Genomic DNA, 21,474 nt, shown 5'->3' on the forward strand with positions numbered 1-21,474 from the left:
CTCCAGCTGCTTCGATCATACCTCTGCATGATCAAGTCCCTCCCATGGAACTCACTGATACTTGCATTCGAACTTTTCCCTTGGTGGAACACAACCCCCATATGCTGATGACCAAGGTTTTCATCCGATGCAAAATTCGATACACGCCCGGAAGACCCGCCTCTGCGGTACCATGGCCTTCACTCCTTGAACCCATAGCCCTTCTTGCCGTCGTGTTGTTCACTAAAGCGGAGCTCCCAGTAGCTCCCGATCATACCTCTATATGATCTCATCCCTCATGGGACTGTCGTGTGTATCGCATTGCCACGAACTGTTCCACCATGATCCGCTGCACCATGTCGCCTCCTGGTGACATCTCTGTTGCATTCTGATCCTTGTGGGATAAACTCGAATTGTGAACCCTCCATGTGTGGCCTCTGCCAATACATCGCAGGGTCTCCTCCACCTTCGATTTTGTTCGCTCCTTTGACAATCGACCTTCATCCACCCACTCTTGGGTCACACCTAGATGAAGCACCGCTCTAGGACAGTCCGTCGCCTAGTAGCTCCCGAAGTCCACCGACTTCACTATAAATTGTGCACCATTGCCTGGATCTTGGGCCTCTGCCCCTACCAGTACAATCTCCGCTGCACACTGCTTCCTTCATAGCAACTCGAATGGCAACACTGTGGCATATTCTTCAAGAGTACCCGCCTCTGCGTCCTCTTGCCCCGTGCTAAGGCCTTCTGAACCCAACTTCGCCTCCGCAAATTGAGTCGCCTTAGTTCCTCCATCAAATGCTCCTCCGAGATAAGGTGCATGTGCCCAGAAGCTCCCTTCGTCTTTGGCACCATGCAAGATGAGTCCGCTCCGTCAGAATGAAGGACCCATGGAACAACATGATCCTACCCTTGCCTCTGCAGGGGTTCATGTCTTTGACCTTTGTCTAAGGAAAGCACTGTGCTTCTGCTCCATGTTCCAACTTCTCTGCTGGCTCCCTTCATGCAGCTTGGGTACTTCGCCAAGTTACACCCAAGTTGCTCTGCTCCTCGTTTTTGCATTGAGTCGATGGTGGCCCTCATGCCCACCATTCCACGGGTCAGCCCTCCCTTGAGTCCGATCTCTACATCGACTCCAAGTGTGCCTTCATTTAAGTTGCTTTAGGTCGCTCCCCCACTTGATCTCGCAATGCATCCACCAATGCATTCTCTTGAGCGAGATCATGCGACAACTCCTCGCTGCTTGCTCGGTCCATTGAGCTTCGTGGAGTTGTTGTTTGTGAGGTACTCCTCCTCAACATGTGAAGTCCATCTCACATGATTCTCCCTCTGGAGAGCCGAGACTTATCCCTCCTGGATAACTGTCCCGTTGGAGCAACATCTCTCTTCGTTTCGGAGACCACCATCCCCTTGGACTACTCCGATCTGCTGAACAAACTGTGCATTGTTCTGCCTCTTGCAAACGCACTTGCTAGATTGCGCCTCCACGTCAATACAGCCACCGCTGCACCCCTCAAGGCCTAGCAACATGCTGAACTCGTTGCACACTTCAGCCTCCTCCGGACGTATCCTTTGCATGCCGAAGAGAAAGTTTCAATGCTCCATGGCGCCGAGTCTCGACCGCCTTGGGATGGCCACGAACATTCCATCGTCCGCATACAAGCCCATGCATGAGTACCGAATTCTTCGAGTTAGCAATTCCCCTCACCTCTGTGAGCTTTGCACAACTCTTTCGGTCGCTGAGCAACTCATTCCACTTTGCATGGTCTCGTCCTTTGCCAAGCGCCTCGCTTGCCTTGAGCACCATCAAGTAAAGTTGTCAACGTTGAGCCGTAGCTCAAACTCAGCCATCCCAACCTTTGTGCGCTCCGCATTCTTCCAAGCTTGCCTGTTCTCGTGGTGCCTCTTGCGCGAAGGGTTGGCCATTCCTCTGAATGCCAATGTTAGATGCCCGCTCCTCTGAGCGACTCTTTTCCCTACATCTCCATGCCCGTTTTCCCTCAAACGGTCGCGCGTTGCTGACTGCCCTCCATGCAGCCCCGCTAGGTCCCCCACGTTTGCATGTCAAGTGTTTCTATGAGTGCTTGTCCCACTCTGATACCATATGACACGGACTTAGCTGGTTTTGCCTAAGTCGTGCGGCACCCTTGCGTGTCCGTCCGCAAAGGTCAGCCTCCTCGAAGCCTCCCATTGTCCCTTAGGACCACCAAAAGAGAGAACGGGTTAGAGAGAACGCCTCAATCGGGATCCACAAGCAAACATCTCCGGAAAACACTTCATAGACAATGCAAATTACAAACAGACTTTACAAGCTCTGAACAGTGGCACAACAAAGGGTAAAATGGTCCATTATAGATCGAAAAGCTCTCGAGCGTGTCCACATGACACAACCTTTATTTACAAGCCTAAAGAGGCCACTAACCCAACTAAAATGAGACTATTAAGCCTTCGGCCGCCCCTCTACATTCTGTACAAGGCAAGAACATGCCAAGAGACACGGACATACATGAGCATTACATCAAACATCTTGTTTAGAAGTTTGTCCGTGACATCATGTTGCTTGAACTAGGTGGATGCTTGTTGGAGCTTTAACGAGCATCGTCTCCCAAACTTCTGAAGTTTTGAGTCCTTCCTCCACAAAATTTGCTCATTGACTTTTCTTTCACTTAGTTGTCACATCCAAGTATGTTCGTATCACTTCCGCTTTCGATTGGCATTTCGTTGGGAAATGAAGCGGACAATCTACTCTCAGTAACATTGATCACCGTTGGTGAGGATTTGACAACTATTATCTTCCATTATCTTCGAAGGGTCTTTTGAACATATGCAGAGCTCCTCTGCTGAATAGATAAGAGAATTGGGGTACTCGGTTTCGCTCATTCTCTTAAGAGTTGAGAAGACAAAGGTTACTTGACTTCGCCCGCCTCCTCGAGGTTGTACTCCATGCATCGAGCTGGTTACTGGCCTTCGCCTACTCTTTACTCACACTTCTGAAGCACTTGAAGTGTTTGCACTCCTTGCGTTGAGTTAGTTACTGTGATTCACCTTCTCAATGCCATCGAACTTCTGGAATGCAGGAAGTTTTCACCCTAACTTGGCGTAATTATCTAATAGATTTGGTCGCCTTTGGGATTGTATTGTCTTCTCCATCAACCCTGTCGCCTACTCCCTTAAGTAGCAAAGGTACAGCACCGCGTATTGCCTACTTCGTTCCTTGGTCGTGCACTCTTGCATGACCCGAAGTCCTTCACTTTCGGCTATCTTGATGAGAAGCTCATTGACACCGGTCTTACGAAGTTCCTTGGCCTCTGCCCTTCAGCCTTGTCTCGGTACTTGGAGTTTGCCTCTGTATACTCTACCTCCTCGGTCCCTTTCACGACCAAGCACTCTCCCTCCATGAGAGTAAGGGATCAATGACTTTCACGGAAGTCCCACCTCTATAGTACCGTAGCGCTGCCATGCTCATGGCCCTTCTATCCATCGCCTCGCATCTGCATCCCTTTTCTTCACAATCAGTAGATATGTCTCTATGACACTCTTCCGAGTCCATCTCCATTCTAACTAATGCTTGATTTTGGGTAGCTAAGTCCCTCTGGACTCTTCGTCGCTTCCTCACCCCTTTCGACCCCTTGCTTCAACACCTCTATGTTCTCCAAGCAGCTCCCTTTGGTCGATGGAAAGACAGACTGCAACTCTCATGCATGGCCTCTGCCATCACGTTGTAGGATTTGCACCGATTATGTTCTTCTTAGTTTCCTTGGTAGCAACGTTCGCTTACTCGGCCTTGTCCTTTGACTTGCCGGGCTCCCTTAAGTGAATATGGGCTCTGGAGCAGTCCAACTCTCTAATTGCTTCGATCATACCTCTGCATGATCAAGTCCCTTCCATGGGACTCACTGGTACTTGCATTCGAACTTTTCCCTTGGTAGAACACAGCCCCTATATGCTGATGACCAAGGCTTTCATCCGATGCAAAATTCGATGCACGCACGGAAGACCCTGTTAGTTTGGCAAGTCCCATAGTCTCATATCAGGAAAATCAAGTTTGGTATCTCCTGTTTAACCTATAAATAAGGGCTTGAGCTTTGAAGTCAGATGCACCACAAGTGGCACCACAAGAAAAACCTAAGTGTTTGCTTTGGGTTTAAGTCCACACTCAGTTAAATAGTTTGGGCTTATACTTTGGGTTTTCTCTTGTTTAGTAGTTTGGGTGTTTTATAGCCTAGGAACATCTTCCTAAGGCATTTGTAATTGTCCCTTTTATAGTAGTGATTTGCTCCTCTTTCGTCCGTGGATGTAGGTCAAAGTTAATTGACCGAACCACGTAAATCCGGTGTTCTTGTCGCTTTTATCTTTCCGCTTTATTATCTTTGTTGGATTGCCAAAATTATCCTTTGGTAAATTTCCTGGGGCTAGCTCTAACAAACTGGTATCAAAGCCTGGTTTCGGGATCTTTAGGCAACGATGACAATAACAAAGATCATTGTCGAGAAATTCGACAGAAATGTCAACTTCGGCATGTGGCAACTCAAGATGGAGGCCATTCTGGTTCAAGACGGAGTTGATTTGGCACTATAGGGAGCTGAGAACATTCCAGATGATACATCAAAGGAAGATCTTGCAGCAATGGATAAGAAGGCTCAATCAACCATCATTCTAAATCTCTCTGGCGAGGTTTTATGGGAGGTAGCTACGGAGATTACAGCTAAGAGTATGTGGGACAAGCTTAAAGCCTTGTATATGAAGAGGACAGTGGAGAATCGTCTCTACTTGAAGCAGAGTCTGTATATGCTTCGGATGACTGAAGGTACATCTATACTCTCACATATTAATAAATTTGATTCTTTGGTTATGGATTTGGTGAATATAGATGCAAAACTTGATGACGAGGATAAGGCCCTATTACTCTTATGTTCTCTTCCCCAATCTTTTAAGCATTTCCGTGATACTTTGATTTATGGAAAAGAAACAGTTTTGTATCAAGAAATTAAATCTGCACTGAAATCTAAGGAGCAGATAGACAGAAATATCACTGGGGAAAGTAGAGGGAATCAAGCTGAAGGTCTGGTTATTAGGGGGAGAATAGATAAAAGAGAATTTGACAGTAGTAGATCTAAATCTAGACATAGAAATTTGGAATGCAGATATTGTCATAAAATGAGGCACATTAAAACTGATTGCTTTAAATTTAAAAATAAATTAAAGCAAAAAGAAAAACTTATTGAGAAAACTACTGAGTCCGCTGAAGCTAGTGTAGCATCTGATGAGAATGTTGAAAATATTTTCTTTGCTACTGATGACAGGATGATGTCTAAAAATGAATGGATTTTAGATTCGGGTTGTTCTTATCACATGTGTCCCAATAGGGATTTGTTTTCCACATATGAATCTTGTAATGGTGGAATTGTTTTGATGGGCAATAATGCAGCATGTGATGTTGTTGGTAGAGGAACAATCCGAATTAAAATGCATGATGGTATTGTGAGGACGCTCACTAATGTTAGACATATTCCTGATTTAAAAAAGAATCTCATCTCTTTAGGCACCCTAGAGGCCCTTGGGTGTAAATACACAGCTGAAAGTAGAGTTATGAAAGTTTCTAGAAGTGCTCTTGTTGTTATGAAAGCTTGTAGGTCTGGTAGCTTATATATTCTGCAGGGAACTACTGTCACAGGCTCGGTTGCAGTCTCGTCATCATCATTGTCTGATTCTAACATCACCAAATTATAACATATGCGTTTGGGTCATATGAGTGAAAAATGTTTGAGCATATTGAGCAAAAGGGGTTACTTTATGGACAGAGTACTAGGCCATTGGATTTTTGTGAACACTGCATTTTTGGAAAGCAGAAAAGAGTCAGCTTCAATTCTCCGGCAGTTCATAAAACAAAAGGTACTTTTGACTATATTCATACAAACATTTGGGATCCAGCTCATGTTCAGTCTAAGGGTGGTGCTAGGTATATGTTGACTTTCATTGATGATTATTCTAGGAAAGTTTGGGTTTATTTTCTAAAGCATAAAAATGATGTTTTTCTAACCTTTAAACAATGGAAGGCTTTGATCGAGAAACAAACATGTAAACAGATTAAGCGGCTTCGAACAGATAATGGCATGGAATTTTGTGAAGGTGACTTTAATGAATTTTACAAAAATGAAGAAATCGTTCGGCATCGCACTGTTAGGATAACGCCTCAGCAAAATGGTTTGGCCGAACATATGAACAGAACACTCTTGGAGAGAGCAAGGTGTATGATCTCAAATGTAGGGTTGATAAAGGACTTTTGGGTAGAGGCAATTAATATGGCCTGTTACGTTGTCAACCACGCTCCTTCAGCAGCACTTAACTTTAAAACTCCGGAGGAAGTTTGGTCAGGTACTCCTGCTGATTACTCTAATTTAAAATTTTTTGGGTGTCCAGCATACATACATTTAAATGAAGGAAAATTAGAGCCTCGAGCGAAAAAGTACATTTTCCTTGGGTATACTTCTAGGGTGAAAGGATACAGATTATGGTGTTCTAATCCCAAATCCCCAAAATTTGTAATCAGTAGAGATGTTACTTTTGATGAATTATCTATGTTATCTTCTAAAGAGGATTCTACTAGTTGTACAAATGATAGTGCGCAGAAGCAGGTGGAGCTTGAGATTGGTAGTTTAGATTCTTTTAAGTTGAACTCTTCTACTCAAAGAATGCCAGTAGATGGTCCCAAGTCTACTGACGCAGATGATTAAAAGGAAGAGCAATATTCCATAGCGAAGGATAGACCACGGAGAAATATTCGACCACCACAAAGATATGCAAATTTGGTTGCATATGCTTTGTTTGTTGCAGAAGAAACAAGTGAAGTTGGTGAGCCTACTTCCTACTCAGATGCAGTTTCTTATGATAATTCCGCTAAGTGGTTGATTGCGATGAATGAAGAAATAGAATCTCTCTATCAGAATAGAACTTGGGATCTTGTGAAGCCGCCTTCGGGTAAGAAAATTGTTGGATGCAAATGGGTTACCATTGCTGAGGGGAAAGTCCTTGTTCAGAAAAGTTATACGAAAGACAATCCAGCTGATATGCTTACGAAGCCTCTTCCGGTTTACAAGTTCAAGCAGTGCTTGGACTTAGTTGCTGTTCATTATTAGTGATTGCCCGTTGGGGCTTTTATGAAGAAGGTGAAGCAAGTTTTGTTGGGACATGCCAAGGTGGAGATTTATTAGTTTGGCAAGTCCCATAGTCCCACATCGGGAAAATCAAGTTTGGTATCTCCTGTTTAACCTATAAATAAGGGTCTGGGCTTTGAAGTCAGATGCACCACAAGTGGCACCACAAGAGGCACCACAAGAAAAACCTAAGTGTTTGCTTTGGGTTTAAGTCCACACTCAGTTAAATAGTTTGGGCTTATACTTTGGGTTTTTTCTTGTTTAGTAGTTTGGGTGTTTTATGGCCTAGGAACATCTTTCTAAGGCATTTGTAATTGTCCCTTTTATAGTAGTGATTTGCTCATCTTTCGTCCGTGGATGTAGGTCAAAGTTAATTGACCGAACCACGTAAATCTGGTGTTTTTGTCGCTTTTATCTTTCCGCTTTATTATCTTTGTTGGGTTGCCATGCCAAAATTATCCTTTGGTAAATTTCCTAGGGCTAGCTCTAACAAACCCGCCTCTGTGGTACCATGGCCTTCACTCCTTGAATCCATAGCCCTTCTTGTCGTCGTGTTGTTTATTAAAGTGGAGCTTCTAGTAGCTCCCAATCATACCTCTATATGATCTAGTCTCTTACGGGACTATATCGTGTGTATCGCATTGCCACGAACTGTTCCACCATGATCCACTGTACCATGTCGCCTCCTGGTGACATCTCTATTGCATTCAGATCCTTGTGGGATGAACTCAAATTGTGATCCCTTCATATGTGGCCTCTGCCAATACATCGCAGGGTCTCTTTTACATTCGATTTTGTTCGCTCCTTTGGCAATCGATATTCATTCACCGACTCTTGGGTCACACCTAGATGAAGCACCGCTCTAGGACAGTCTATCACCTAGTAGCTCCCGAAGTCCACCGACTTCGCTGAAAATGGTGCACCATTGTCTGGATCCTAGGCCTCTGCCCCTACCAGCACAATCTCCACTACGCACTACTTCCTGCCTAGTAACTTAACTAGCAACATTGTGTTATATTCTTCAAGAGTACCTGCCTCCGTGTCCTCTTGCCCCGTGCTTGGCCTTCTGAACCCAACTTCGCCTCCATAAGTTGAGTCGCCTTAGTTCCTCTATCAAATGCTTCCCCGAGATAAAGTGTATGTGCCTAGAAGCTCCCTTCGTCTTTGGCACCATGCAAGATGAGTCCGCTCCGTCAGAATAAAGGACCCATGGAACAACATGATCCTGCTTTTGCCTCTGCAAGAATTCATGTCCTTGACCTCTGTCCAAGGAAAGCACTATGCCTCTGCTCCATGTTTCATCTTCTATGCTGGCTTCCTTCATGCAGCTTGGGTACTTCGCCAAGTTACACCCAAGTTGCTCTGCTCCTCGTTTTGCATTGAGTTGATGGTGGCCCTCGTGCCCACCATTCCACGGGTCAGCCCTCCCTTGAGTTCGATCTTCATATCGACTCTAAGTGTGCCTTCATTTGTATTGCTTTGGGTCGCTCCCCCACTTGATCTCGCAATGCATCTACTAATGCATTCTCTCAAGCGAGATCATACGATGACTCCTCGCTGCTTTCTCAGTCCATTGAGCTTCGTGGAGTTGTTGTTTGTTGAGGTACTCCTCCTCAACATGTGAGGTCCGTCCCACATGATTCCTCCTTTGGAGAGCCGGGACTTATCCCTCCTGGATAACTGTCCCGTTGGAGCAACATCTCTCTTTGTTTCGGAGACCACCATCCCCTTGGACCACTTCGATTTGCTAAACAAACTATGCATTGTTTTGCCTACTGCAAACGCACTTGCTAGATTATGACTCTACGTCAATACAGCTCCCACTGCACCACTCAAGGCCTAGCAACATGCTGAACTCGTTGCACACTTCAGCCTCCTACGGACGTATCCTTCACATGCCGAAGAGAAAGTTTCAATGCTCCATGGCGCCGAGTTTCGATCGCTTTGGGATGGCCGCGAACATTCCATCGTCCGCATACAAGCTCATGCATAAGTATCAAATTCTTCGAGTTAGTAATTCCCCTCACCTCTGTGAGCTTTGCACAACTCTTTCGGTCGTTGAGCAACTCATTCCACCTTGCATGGTCTCATTCTTTACCAAGCGCCTCGCTTGCCTTAAGCACCATCAAGTATAGTTGTCAACGTCGAGCCGCAACTCAAACTCAGCCATCCCAACCTTTATGCACTCCACATTCTTCCAAGCTTGCCTGTTCTCATGGTGCCTCTTGTGCGAAGGGTTGGTCATTCCTCTGAATGCCAATCTCAGATACCCGCTCCTCCGAGCGACTCCTTTTCCCTACATCTCCATGCTCGTTTTCCCCTAAACGGTCGCGCGTGTGCTGACTGCCCTCAACGCAGCCCCGCTAGGTCCCCCACGTTTGCATGCTAAGTGTTTCTATAAGTGCTTGTCCCGCTCTAATACCATCTGTCACAAACTTAGCTGGTTTTGCCTAAGTCGTGCGGCACCCTTGCGTGTCCGTCCGCAAAGGTTAGCCTCCCTGAAGCCTCCCATGATCCCTAAGGACCCACAAAAGAGAAAATGGGTTAGAGAAATGCCTCACTCGAGATCCACAAGCAAACATTTCCGAAAACATTTCATAGACAATGCAAATTATAAACATACTTTACAAGCTCTTAACAGTTGCACAATAAAGGGTCAAAATGGTCCATTATAAGCCGAGAATCTTTCACACGTGTCCACATGACACAACCTTTATTTACAAGCCTAAAGTGGCCACCAACCTAACTAAAATGAGACTATTAAGTCTTCAGTCGTCCCTCTATATGTTGTGCAGAGCATGAACATACCAAAAGACACGGACATACATAAGCATTACATCAAACATCCTGTTTAGAAGTTTGTTTGTGATATCACGTCACGCACCTCGGACACATTTTGTCTTATACTATCACGGATTTCTTATTACGTGAGTCTGGTTTTTCTGACTCATGTGCCTTAGGCACATTTTTTTTTATGCCTCTCGTTATGACGAGTTTCTTCTTACGCGGATCAGGTTTTCTCGATTCATATGCCTCGAGCATATTTTGTCTTGTGCCTCCTGCCGTGACGAGTTTATTCTTACATGAGTCTAGTTTTCCCCAACTCATACGCCTTAGACATATTTTATCTTGTGTCTTCCACTATAACAAGTTTATTATTACGAGGGTCAAATTTTTCGATTGACGTGCATCAGACATATTTTATCTTGTACCTCATATTGTGGTGAATTTCTTCTTAGTGGGTTAGGTTTTATCGACTCTCATGCCTCATGTATATTTTGTCTTATGATTTTTGTCATAATGGGTTTCTTATTACGTAGGTCAGGTTTTTATTAACTCACGTGCCTCAAATATATTTTGTCTTATCCTATCGTAGCGGATTTCTACTTACACGAGCTAAGTTTTCCTATGTCATACACTTTGAGTGTATTTTGCATTATGCATCCCATTGTAGTGGATCTCTTTCTTGCTTTTCTAAGTGGTCTTTGCACATTAATCACTTCTGTACTTTCTAAGGTGGTCTTTGTACATTAGTCACTTTTACGCTTTCAAAGGTGGTCCTCATTTATTTATCACTTTTACGTTTTCTGATGTGCCCTTTTCTCTTTGACTTATAGCATCACTATTATGTCAAAGCCCTTCTTAATCACGTATGGGAGACGATTGACTCTGTTATTCATCAGTAGTCCCTCATGATTGATAATCTCCACGATAAGGTGGAGGGGTTGAAGAGGAAAAGGGGAGAATCAGCACTTGTTGCTGAGGTAAATGCTCAAAGAGTTTAACTGGCAAGGCAACTAGAAGAGGCCAAGCAGTATCTTGATAAGAGCTAGGTGGGTTTGATGAGGGCATACAACTTTGAGCTTGTCGAGTAAGTTGCAAAGTTTTTGGAGGAGGCAATTATTATCTTATCTTATGAGGTGTTGCAAGGTTTTTGGAGGAGGCACTTAATCCCTGTGTCTTTTACTTGCTGCAACATCAAGCTTGTCTTATTTTGGATAGAAAGGCTCGTCTAACTTGGTGGTATTTTCAAGTAATAATTTTTTTTTTCTCAACTTGCAACACCTATACCCTAAAGATATATTTTTTAAACTTGCGCCAAAGACATGGCCTAACTAAGGCTGGATGATCGAGGCATAGTCACCCCAACCTAATCTCGAGATATGCCTTAAAGATAGAATCTCTTTGAGTTTACAATGTGTCATGTCCTTGGAGGCACCATTCATTTTGTTGTCACAAGGTGAAAGGTTCCATCTTGAATGACCTTGATGACTCGATATGAGACTTTTCAATTTGGTGCTAACTTATTGTAGGGTCTAGTTAGGTCGTTGATTTAAACTTTTCGAAGCACTAAGTCTTGTCTAGGGTGCTTCAATCAGTGGCTCCATCAGCTCAGGACATGGGATGTGATAAATTGGAAAATGATTACAAAGCTTGATCAAAATTTATTGACATGATCACTATTTATACAGGTTAGAGGAGAAGATTTCTCTTAATAGATCAGCAAGATTTCCTACTGCAGTTGGAAAAATCTTATTTGCTATCATACCCCTACAAGATTGAGCTTCTATTAAGGACGTTGAACTTGGAATGACGTAATGAAAATAATTTATGGGCGAGAGGATTCTTGAGTGAGTTTGCTAGTTGATCAGTCGTATATACATGAGAAAAACATAGTAGATGTCTGACCACTTGATCTCACATAAAGTGAAAGTCGATGACAATGTGTTTTATGCATGAGTGGAACATTAGATTGATGCATAGGGAGGTGGATCCAACATTATCACAATATATTATAAGAGTAAGGGTGGAGTTGATGTCAGGTTCCTTAAGTAGATTTATGACCCAATTGAGTAAAATCTTTACCAAGAGCTTTGAGTCCATTGATGACATCCGTAAACCGGGTGTACATGTCTCCGATGGACTCACTTGGTTTCACTCGGAAAAGTTCGTAAGAGTACACAAGGATGTTGATTTTGGACTCTTTCACTCGGCTAGTGCCTTCATGAGTGACCTCAAGAGTTCTCCAAATATCAAAAGCCGAATCACACATTGAAACACGATTAAATTCGTTTTTGTCTAGTGCACAAAACAAGGCATTCATAGCCTTTGCATTTAAAGCAAAAACATTCTTCTCTGATTCATCCCATTCGCTCATCGGAAGAGAAGATTTTTGAAATCCATTCTCAACAATAGACCAAAGCTCAAAGTCCATAGAAATGAGGAAGATCCTCATGCGAGTCTTCCAATATGTGTAATCCGACCCATTAAACAAAGGTGGTCGTGCAATAGAATGGCCCTCTTGCATGCCGGAGTAAGCCATCTCTCTTAGGTATTAAACCAAATATGAGAGATAACCTCGCTCTAATACCATTTGTTAGGATCGGAGCGGCACTAAGAGGGGGGGGTGAATTAGTGCAGCGGATTAAAACTTCGATTTTAGAAAAATCTTTCGTACGATAAGAACGGAACTTGAAAATTTTAACTTGAAAGCGTATTCTTAAAGCTGCGCAGCAAGGGTAATAAGGAACTAAAGCAGTAAGAAGATTTGCAGTAATGTAAATGACAATAATAAAATGCAAACCAGAGATTACGCCGATTTTAGAGTGGTTCGGTCAAATGACCTACTCCACTTGCGATGCCCCTCTTCGATGAGGCTCCCACCTTCCACTAGCAAATCTCTTGAAATGGAAGGGTAAACACCCCTCTTACAACCCTTTACAAGCAGTTCAACCTCTTACAAATTTTCAATAAGAAAGAAGGAGGAGAACTCTCTAGCAAATTGAAAACAAGACTTGCTAAGACTTTCTAAGACTTTTCTCTCAATCAAAAAGCTTCTCAAAAGTTGTTATCTCAGCTGAGATTTGAGGGGTATTTATAGGCCTCAAGAGGATTCAAATTTGGGCTCCAAAATTTGAATTCTCTTAGGGTTCCCGGTGCTGGAGGTGCCACCGCCCAGCCAAGCGGTGCCACCGCCCAGCGCTCGGGTGCTGGACGGTGCAACCGCCCAGCCAAGGAGGTGTCACCGCCCAGCTCTCGGGTGCTGGGCGGTGCCACCGCCTGGCTCTTCGATTTCACTGGTTTGGCTTAATTTTAGCCCAAACCAAATCTTACTTTGGGCCCAGTTGGCCCCTAACCAGGATATAGGATTATCTCTTAATCCTAATCCTAATTACAAGTGAACTACATAACACAAAAACATCCTAAGCAAGTTTTCAACCGCGAACGTCGAGTCTTGTTCCGGCGAGCTTTCCGACGAATTCCTTCCGACGGACTCCCTGCAAGCTCCCAATCTTTGTGATGACTTTAACGAGTAGCCGAGCCTTCTCGGTGATCTCCGCGAGCCTCCGACGATTTCTTCGGGGAACTTCCGACACGTTCCCGATTTCTTCTCGGTTGGTTCCGGCAGCATCTCCGATGATTCTTCGGTCTCTTAAACGTCCATCGAGCTCGACTCCGGTATCCTTGCTTTATGTTTTCTGGTTATCGTAGTTAATCCTGCACACTTAACTCAATAATATGGATTAGATCAATTAACCCACCAATTGATTATATCATCAAAATCCGAGATTCAACATTATCATTAAAGTTTCCTACCCAATCAATATCGACAAAGGCATAGAGATATAGTGGGGAGTGTTTGTGAAGAAAGAGTCAATGATTTAGGATTCCTTTAAGATATCGTAAGATTCATTTGATTGCAGACAAATGCATAGTAGATGGTTGATGCATGAATTATGATTATTTGTTGACTATAAATGAGATGTCTGGATGGGTAAAAACTAAGTACTGTAAGGAGTCATGTACTTATCGGTATTGAGTAGGGTCTATGGTAGGACTTTCATCATATAATTTGAGTGATTCACTAGTTGAGAGGGGAGTTGTAGCCTCTTTCGTATCCCACATGTTCGTTTTTGATAATAAATCTTGGATATATTTTCTTTGTGATGGGAAGAGTCCTGAAGATGTATATGTTGCATCAACTCCTAGAAAGTAGTTAAGGTTCCTAGATTTTTTAGAAAGAATCGATCTGCTAATTGTTGGAGGATGAGTCGATATTAACATAACTATAGCTTGTGGGTCGGATGAGCAATTGGAGTAGAAGATGGAGTCGTCGCAAAGCAATTAAGGTTCTTTGTCGGGAGGTTGCAGGACAAGGTGAGGAGCGATTACTATCGTCGGACACCAAGAAGAGAGGTTACTCTAGGCAAGAAGCTTTGATACCATGATAAATTGGAACGTGATTTCAAAGCTTGATTAAACTTCATCACAACGTGATAGGTTAACACCACCACCCTTAGTCTATTTAATATCGGTCGGTCTATAATAACGTTGTATACCAAGGGGATATCCACCATCATGAATTTAGCCGATATTATTTTGGAGCATGCCTCATCTCTGAACGTGACATGGAAGTTCACGGTCCTAAGAGATAAGATAGAGGCTAGTGAATCCCGTTAGCGAAGAAATCATAGGGGTAAGGTCATTAGTTTACAATACTAGTTTTTTGAAAGCATCAAAATAAAAGATATCGAAATAGTTACTTATGTCAATCATGACCTTTTTCACTCATGTATTGATCACTCACGTAGAAACTATTAAGGCAGCATCATAATTCAAGTTAAGGTATTCTGTCTCTTCCTCCTTAAAGGTTATCTTCAGATCGTCCTCCATCCTCGGATACATTTCAATAGTAGCTTGGCCATAAGCCTTATGAATTAATCAGTTATCTTTCCTCAAGATGAGAGGACTTTAGCCCCATCATTAATGTATGTATTATAAGTGACGAATGAGCATCTAACATACCTTGGATCTCGATCGTGATTAAGTGATGAAATCTATGAACATTCCTTCCTCCCCTTGTCTGAGTTTGAAAAGCATTATCGTCAATGTCCTCGAGCGAAAATTCCCAAGAAAGTGAAGCTTAAACTCTCTCGTGAGCTAGGTAAAAGAAATGATAAAAAAACGACTTCAAAATGGCATATCATTCTTATGCTGGGCCTCTTAGTATGGTTGAGAAGGTGCGATACATCAGTACATTCGAAATGTCATACAATGATATTTGGGCATAAAAAGCTGCATAAAAAGTTCGCTAAAATTAATTTTTTTTAGGTTTTTAGGATAAATGACGATCAATCCAAGATGAGATTGACCGATGAACTTTATCCGTGACACTCTCCTTAATCAGCATTTTGTCGATGGCTACTTGCACATGGCTTTAGTACCTCCAATCTCGGATATCTATTATGCTAGCGTGTAAAGATGACTATCGATATCACTGGATGTCATCGTTGGAAGCATCATTCCTCATGAAAACTACGTCACGAAGGATTAATGTGACCCCTCCTCCTCTGAAATTAGATTTAGAGTATAATCTATCCTTCCTTAATCATTAACGTTCTTTTGAAAATTTTTTAACCATATAGCTTATGTTTATATTTCACCTCTGTTTTGTTGTTTACTTAAATTCAAGTTAATATTTCATAGATCCATCTAATATATCATTTTATCATGAACCAATTATAATTAATACATCAAGTTGATGAATTTGGATCATACTAACTTAAAATAATTTAATATAGCAAAACCCAGTGCGACCCAATTCAATTCTTCTCTCTTACACGTAGTGCATAGAACTGCCTTGCTAACACGGCACATCTCATGTTGAGATCAAAGTTTCTAAATTGAAAGGGATTGGATATTGTGCATTCTATAGCAACCTTACGAAGGATCCATAAATAAAAGTTGATTTATATTTTAGAAAATGAGTGATGAACGAGTTTGCTATTTGGTGTGCAAATAAAATATGATAATTTACAAATGAAATACTACGTTTCACAAAAGATGATAAATACTTGGTGTGCAAATAAAAGAATGAGATGTAAGAACTTTAGAGGACAAAAACAATTTCAAATCCTGCTTAACAAGTATAAAAACAAGTCAACACACATTATGAAAATTTGTTTATCCAAAGCTCCTTTCCTACTACTGTGAAATTTGAAATGATTGATATTTCGCATCACACTTTGAGATAATACAATAGTTACATAAATCAAATAAAAAAATAAAAAAAAATTGATAAAATATATATAAGCGATGAACGATCCGATCCGATCCGTTAATAAAGATATTACGGGCGCACGAGGCCGGACCGTCGCCCTTTGTGCGTTCTCGAGAGCTGATGGGGGCAATTAATAGGAGAGATGTCATTTGCTGGTCTGGTCCTTTTCTTTGGCGGATCTTAACACATACCGTCTTCCACAGGGTGGCATAAAAGTTGCAGAGACGTATGACATCGGAGACTCGTGACCTATATTTGATTTGTTTTCCTTGGACCGCAGGGCATTTCATCCATCTTAATGATCACGGAGTTATGAAGGTAGCATTTGTCCTATCGTTTCATCATTCGCTACAGTTCTGATCATTTATTTTTGGCCTCTGTTGATGATTAGTATTCAAATGGTTCCACGGCAGCGCGTGCACTATCCATCCTACTACTTCCCAAAGGAAAACCTATTCCCACGCATCCAGAGACTGCTTCTTGTGCATGTAATGAGCTCAATACAGCTCCTCCAAGTGGTATTATTATGTGCATGCCCACGTACAAAGGGCAGAGCTGAAACCTCGCGTGTTAATTGGGATGACAAATGAAGAAGCATGAGGAAACTGTTCCTTCTTTTTTCTTTGTCGTCCTTCAAATTAATTGGAGGCTTCTTCCAGCCACCGCTAGTTCTTCCCTTCCACGTCTCATTGAGAGCTTAGTGCAACTAACTGGTATTGACCGAGTGATTGGAATGAGATTGAAGCAAGAACAGAACGGATTTGGGAGTCGCTGCCATAGCACGAGTTGCAGTAAAGAGCTAAAAGGGTGTCGACGTACGAATGATCTCAGATAAAAAGGGGCTGCTACAGGACGAGAGAGAGAGAGAGAAATAAATGTGAAACTTGCTATATATACCACTCGAAGAACACCCTTAAAGCTGCAACTTTACGGGGACAATCTTTGTCTTGGATCTCTTAAACCTGCTGTTTGGTTTCTCTTCCGAAGATGGAAGTTGTGCGCTTCGTATTTGGCATCTTCGGTGGGTGGAATCTCATCCCTGCGCTCGTTCTCCTTTGTATTTTGTTTGTGTATCCGTGTCATCTCTTTGTGATTTCTGAGCAGGTAACGCCACTGCTCTCTTCCTCTTCCTGTCTCCACTGTGAGTCCTTCCTCCCGTGGCTTCTCTCTCTCTCTCTCTCTCTCTCTCTCTCTCTCTCTCACTCTCTCTCTCTCTCTCTCTCTCTCTCTCATCTTTTTCTCTTTTGATGGTAAATTCTATGACGAAAGCCTTGTCCTGTTGATTCTGCTATATCAGCGTCACGTTTCAGCGGATCATCCGGAAGAGATCGACCGAGGATTTCTCAGGCGTTCCCTACACCATGACCCTTCTCAACTGCCTCCTCTCCGCTTGGTACGCACGCACGCATGCATTATCCGTGTCACCACAATCAAATCATACAGAGCATGCAAACATACTTACATGTTACCGGTGAAGGTACGGTTTGCCGTTTGTGTCGCCGAACAACCTCCTGGTGTCGACGATCAACGGCGCCGGCTCAGTCATAGAGGCGGTGTACGTGTTGATCTTCCTCGTATTTGCGCCGAAGAAGGAGAGGGCTCGCGTGGCGGCATTGTTCACGTTCGTGCTCTCCGTCTTCGCCGTCATTGCCCTCGTCTCCCTGCTTGCTCTCCGAGGCCAGCGCCGTAAGATCTTCTGCGGCTTCGCCGCTGCCATCTTCTCCATATGCATGTACGCCTCGCCTCTTTCCATCATGGTAAGAAGCCTGGATCATCTGCCACTGCTCGGGTTACACGAAGTTCCCGTACGTGATGGTTCCATTTGGGCATCTCAATCTAATTTACGTGCAGAGATTGGTGATCAAGACCAAAAGCGTGGAGTACATGCCGTTTCTGCTGTCCTTGTTCGTGTTCTTGTGCGGGACATCATGGTTCGTCTATGGCTTATTGGGTGGGGATCCATTCGTCACGGTACTTTTCCCGTTCATATCCTCCAAACATGACTTCTTATTCCTCACGTGGTCAACCTTTTGGGCATTTTGTAATTTTCTGAGAAAAAGTTGGGGCATCGGTGGAAATTTAGAACCGTCAGACGCTCGGTTCGGTCAACCTTCTTCTCAGATGAATGTTATCCTTTCGAGAAGTACTTAGTCTATACCATTTGCTTTCACCTGTTTGGTTTACCTGCCATTTTATTGCATGAATCGGTGAGGTCCTGTGATTTGTCACCAATAATGGAGCTGGTAAGAGAGTGGGTAGAAATTAAATATATTGGTCGTGGATTCCTTCGAGGAGTGGGTGCACGAAGCGGCCCGGGAAGGTGGCGGCGGTGGAAACTGGAAGGTTGGCCGGGGCTATCCCTACTGTCAGATCAAACGCAGCTAACACAAAGAAATGGATTGCAGTGAATCTTGCTTGTCATCCACAGCACAGTTACTACTTTTTAGGTCCGCCTATCAAGTAAGAGAATGATACTTCATGGAACGTTGATGAGGATGATGGATTGTGCAGGTGCCGAATGGGTGTGGGAGCGCGCTGGGAGCCATCCAGCTGATCCTGTATGCAATCTACAGGAATCACACCACCACCGACGGGGGCTCGGAGATGAACGGCCAGGGACACAAGCGGCTGGAGGATGACTCTCGAGCAACGGAGAAGAAGCCTGATCACCAACCGATAGCAGACAAGGTGTAGAGTGCAGAAGCAGTGGACTAGGCAACAGCTGACAGCATTGCAGTCTCTGCGAGCTATCCTTGTGCCTTCTATCTGCTGCCACGGTTCTTATCTTCTTACCTTCGTTGCCACCTGCAGCAGTTGTTCCAGGATGCCAAGTTGAGACGGAACCGACGGTGTTTTAGCTTCCTTGCGAGTTCAGATTTGGCCAATAACTGTTACAATGTGAATCTTACACTTGTTTGTGAATCTTGCGTGAGTAATAAGCAATGGTGATATAAATCTGATGTGAGTTGCTTTAAGATCCGCATCGGGACATATCAACGATACGATCTCCATCCCTTTGTGTTGTGATATGTTAAGGATGTATGGACGGGTAATCGAAGTTCTTGTTCGGCTTTGTATCCGATTTAAGTGCTATCTTAACTCATCTCAATCTAATTAAAATATACTCGAGACATGAAATTAGGGAATTCTGAACTCAGATCCTATTAACCAAGCAAAATATTAACTCGAATTTGAGTCCGATATCTATTTGCCCTCAATAGCAGCACCAACTTTAGTCTTTTGTGTCGTCACTATTTGCCAAAGCACAGGCAGAGAGCCGCTACTTTTACCCGCCGGAGATGCCTGAAGATGAACAACGCGCGGCGGCTCTGCAGACCGCAGGCCGCCATGTGCCGTCGCAAGGCCCTGCGACGCAGATCGCGCCTGGCCAGTCGCCGCTGCCCCTCGTCGGCAGCTTGCACCACCTCCTCAGCGCCTTCCCTCCAAGGCAAGGTTGGCGACCTCGCGCACGTCGACGGCCCGCTGATGCTTCTGCGCCTCGGTGTGGTCGATCTAGTCGTGGTGTCCTCCCGCGAGGGGGCGCTGAGGAGGTCATGCGCTGACGTCAACTTCGTCTCCCGCCCTGAGCTGGCCGTGCCCAAGATCGTCTGATACCGGCCAGGACGTTCATCTTCGCACCTCCTTGTCCGGCGAACTCCTTGAGTTGCTCCACCGCCATGCGACATGCTCCGGTATTTGACGTCGCGCCGTCGCAAATGCCGCCGAATTGCACTATGGACGAAACCACCCTCCTCGGCAGGCCGGGGCGGTAGAAACTCAACGCAGCTTTTTGTCCCCTTCGCGGTAAAATTAAGAACATTAATAAAATATTTTTAAACGTACATATTTTATTTTATCAATCATGATTCAATTTATAAAATGTAATGATAATTATCCTCCATGATTAAGTTTATAAGAACTACCCTTGATAATAATTTCTTTGATCATGTGCATTAGGATAGAAATACTTATAATATAATTAGAATTATATAAAATATGTTAGACTATGTTACTATCAATTAATTCTCAGCGCTATTCTTTCACTAAAAATTATATATAATAATTTGAGATATGAAATAAATATATTTTTAAAATTAAAGTAACTTGATGAGAATATTTATCGTTTCTTCATCTATGTTATAATATTTTATTATTATAACTCCACTTATATAAGATATTGGATGAAATGATAGTATATCTCTATATACTTCGTTCTTATATGAAATATTAGATTCTTCGTTATTATAATTATAAATTTTTTTATCATAAATTATTTTAATTATTTTTTTATTCTTAATGAAGATATATGAGAAGTCTTCCAAATTATATTGTTTGGTAAACTAATGATGTTACAATTACATGCTCATGGTGTTGACAATATAATTTAAAAAATATAATTTAAAAATATAATTTAAAAATGTAATGATGTTACAATTACATGCTCTTGCGTGAAATTAAATAATTTATATTTAAAATCATGAGAATACTAAATATCATAAGTAGTTCTAACAATATAATACATAATTCCTTTAACAAATATGATGTTTACTAAAATTATGCATAAACCTAGAAACTATATCAATAGAGAATATAATATATGGTTGAGTTTGAGTTAGATTAACCAAACCTCCGACCAAGCTTTTATAGTATTTTATATTTATTAGACATATATCTTTAAATTTTAATTATACATTTACATGGGTATTACTTAGCTTTATAATTAATCATATTAAATTTTTTGAATATATCTATTTAATATTTTCTTTATAAATTTTTTTTTCATTTGATATTTGCTTCATCTCCGACCTAAGAAAAGAGTATAATAGATTGAGATCTAATATTTTAAATTTATTTATCTTATATTTTTTAAATTCTATCGTAAGAGAGACGTACACACACATATATATAAAATATCATCAATATAAAAGAAAATCATAAAACAATTATATTTACCTTTCTTTTTTAGATAAAAAAATAAATTTACTATTGCTCCTCTTAAATCTATTTTGATGAAAATAAAAACTAATTTTAAACTTGGAGCTTGTTTAAGCGTATAAAGAATTTTCTTTTACCTTCAATAAGTGAGCAATTAAAGCCAAGAACAAGGTCTGCCATACCGAAGCGTACCGCTCGTACCGGGCGGTATATACCGGTCCGATAGATTACCGGTACGTGGACCGCCTGGTATTACTACAGTGCTACAATACTATACTGTAGCACTGCTACAGTATGAAAAAAAAATTAAAATTATTCTGTACATCAGGGTGTACCGCTCAGTAC

At 42.5% G+C, this 21,474-nt stretch overlaps 1 protein-coding gene across 3 annotated transcripts; it reads left to right on the forward strand.

Annotated features, from left to right (window-relative positions):
* The first annotated feature begins 17,079 nt into the window (after nt 1-17,079).
* LOC103970753 (bidirectional sugar transporter SWEET1a-like) lies at nt 17,080-19,169 on the forward strand. 3 transcript variants are annotated; one of them, XM_018820415.2, is made up of 6 exons: nt 17,081-17,215; nt 17,299-17,335; nt 17,492-17,587; nt 17,672-17,951; nt 18,061-18,165; nt 18,706-19,116. In XM_018820415.2, the coding sequence occupies exons 1-6, from the start codon at nt 17,182-17,184 to the stop codon at nt 18,886-18,888; spliced, it is 735 nt and encodes a 244-aa protein (XP_018675960.1). In that variant the 5' UTR covers nt 17,081-17,181; the 3' UTR covers nt 18,889-19,116. The 3 variants fall into 3 exon arrangements, with proteins under 3 accessions (XP_064945730.1, XP_018675960.1, XP_009382942.1); XM_009384667.3 differs by having other exon boundaries at nt 17,085-17,215; nt 18,046-18,165; nt 18,706-19,169; XM_065089658.1 differs by having other exon boundaries at nt 17,080-17,215; nt 17,672-18,165; nt 18,706-19,169.
* The last annotated feature ends 2,305 nt before the right edge of the window (nt 19,170-21,474 follow it).

Source organism: Musa acuminata, chromosome BXJ1-11 (assembly GCF_036884655.1).
Source record: "Musa acuminata AAA Group cultivar baxijiao chromosome BXJ1-11, Cavendish_Baxijiao_AAA, whole genome shotgun sequence".
NCBI lineage: Eukaryota > Viridiplantae > Streptophyta > Magnoliopsida > Zingiberales > Musaceae > Musa > Musa acuminata.

Excerpts from the sequence above, each read along its gene's own strand:
- LOC103970753 (XM_065089658.1), top strand. The coding sequence starts at position 17,182 with ATGGAAGTTGTGCGCTTCGTATTTGGCATCTTCG. Across the intron at positions 17,336-17,491 it reads TTCCTCTTCCTGTCTCCACT|CGTCACGTTTCAGCGGATCA; the intron begins GTGAGTCCTTCC and ends CTGCTATATCAG. Across the intron at positions 18,166-18,705 it reads GTGGGGATCCATTCGTCACG|GTGCCGAATGGGTGTGGGAG; the intron begins GTACTTTTCCCG and ends TGGATTGTGCAG.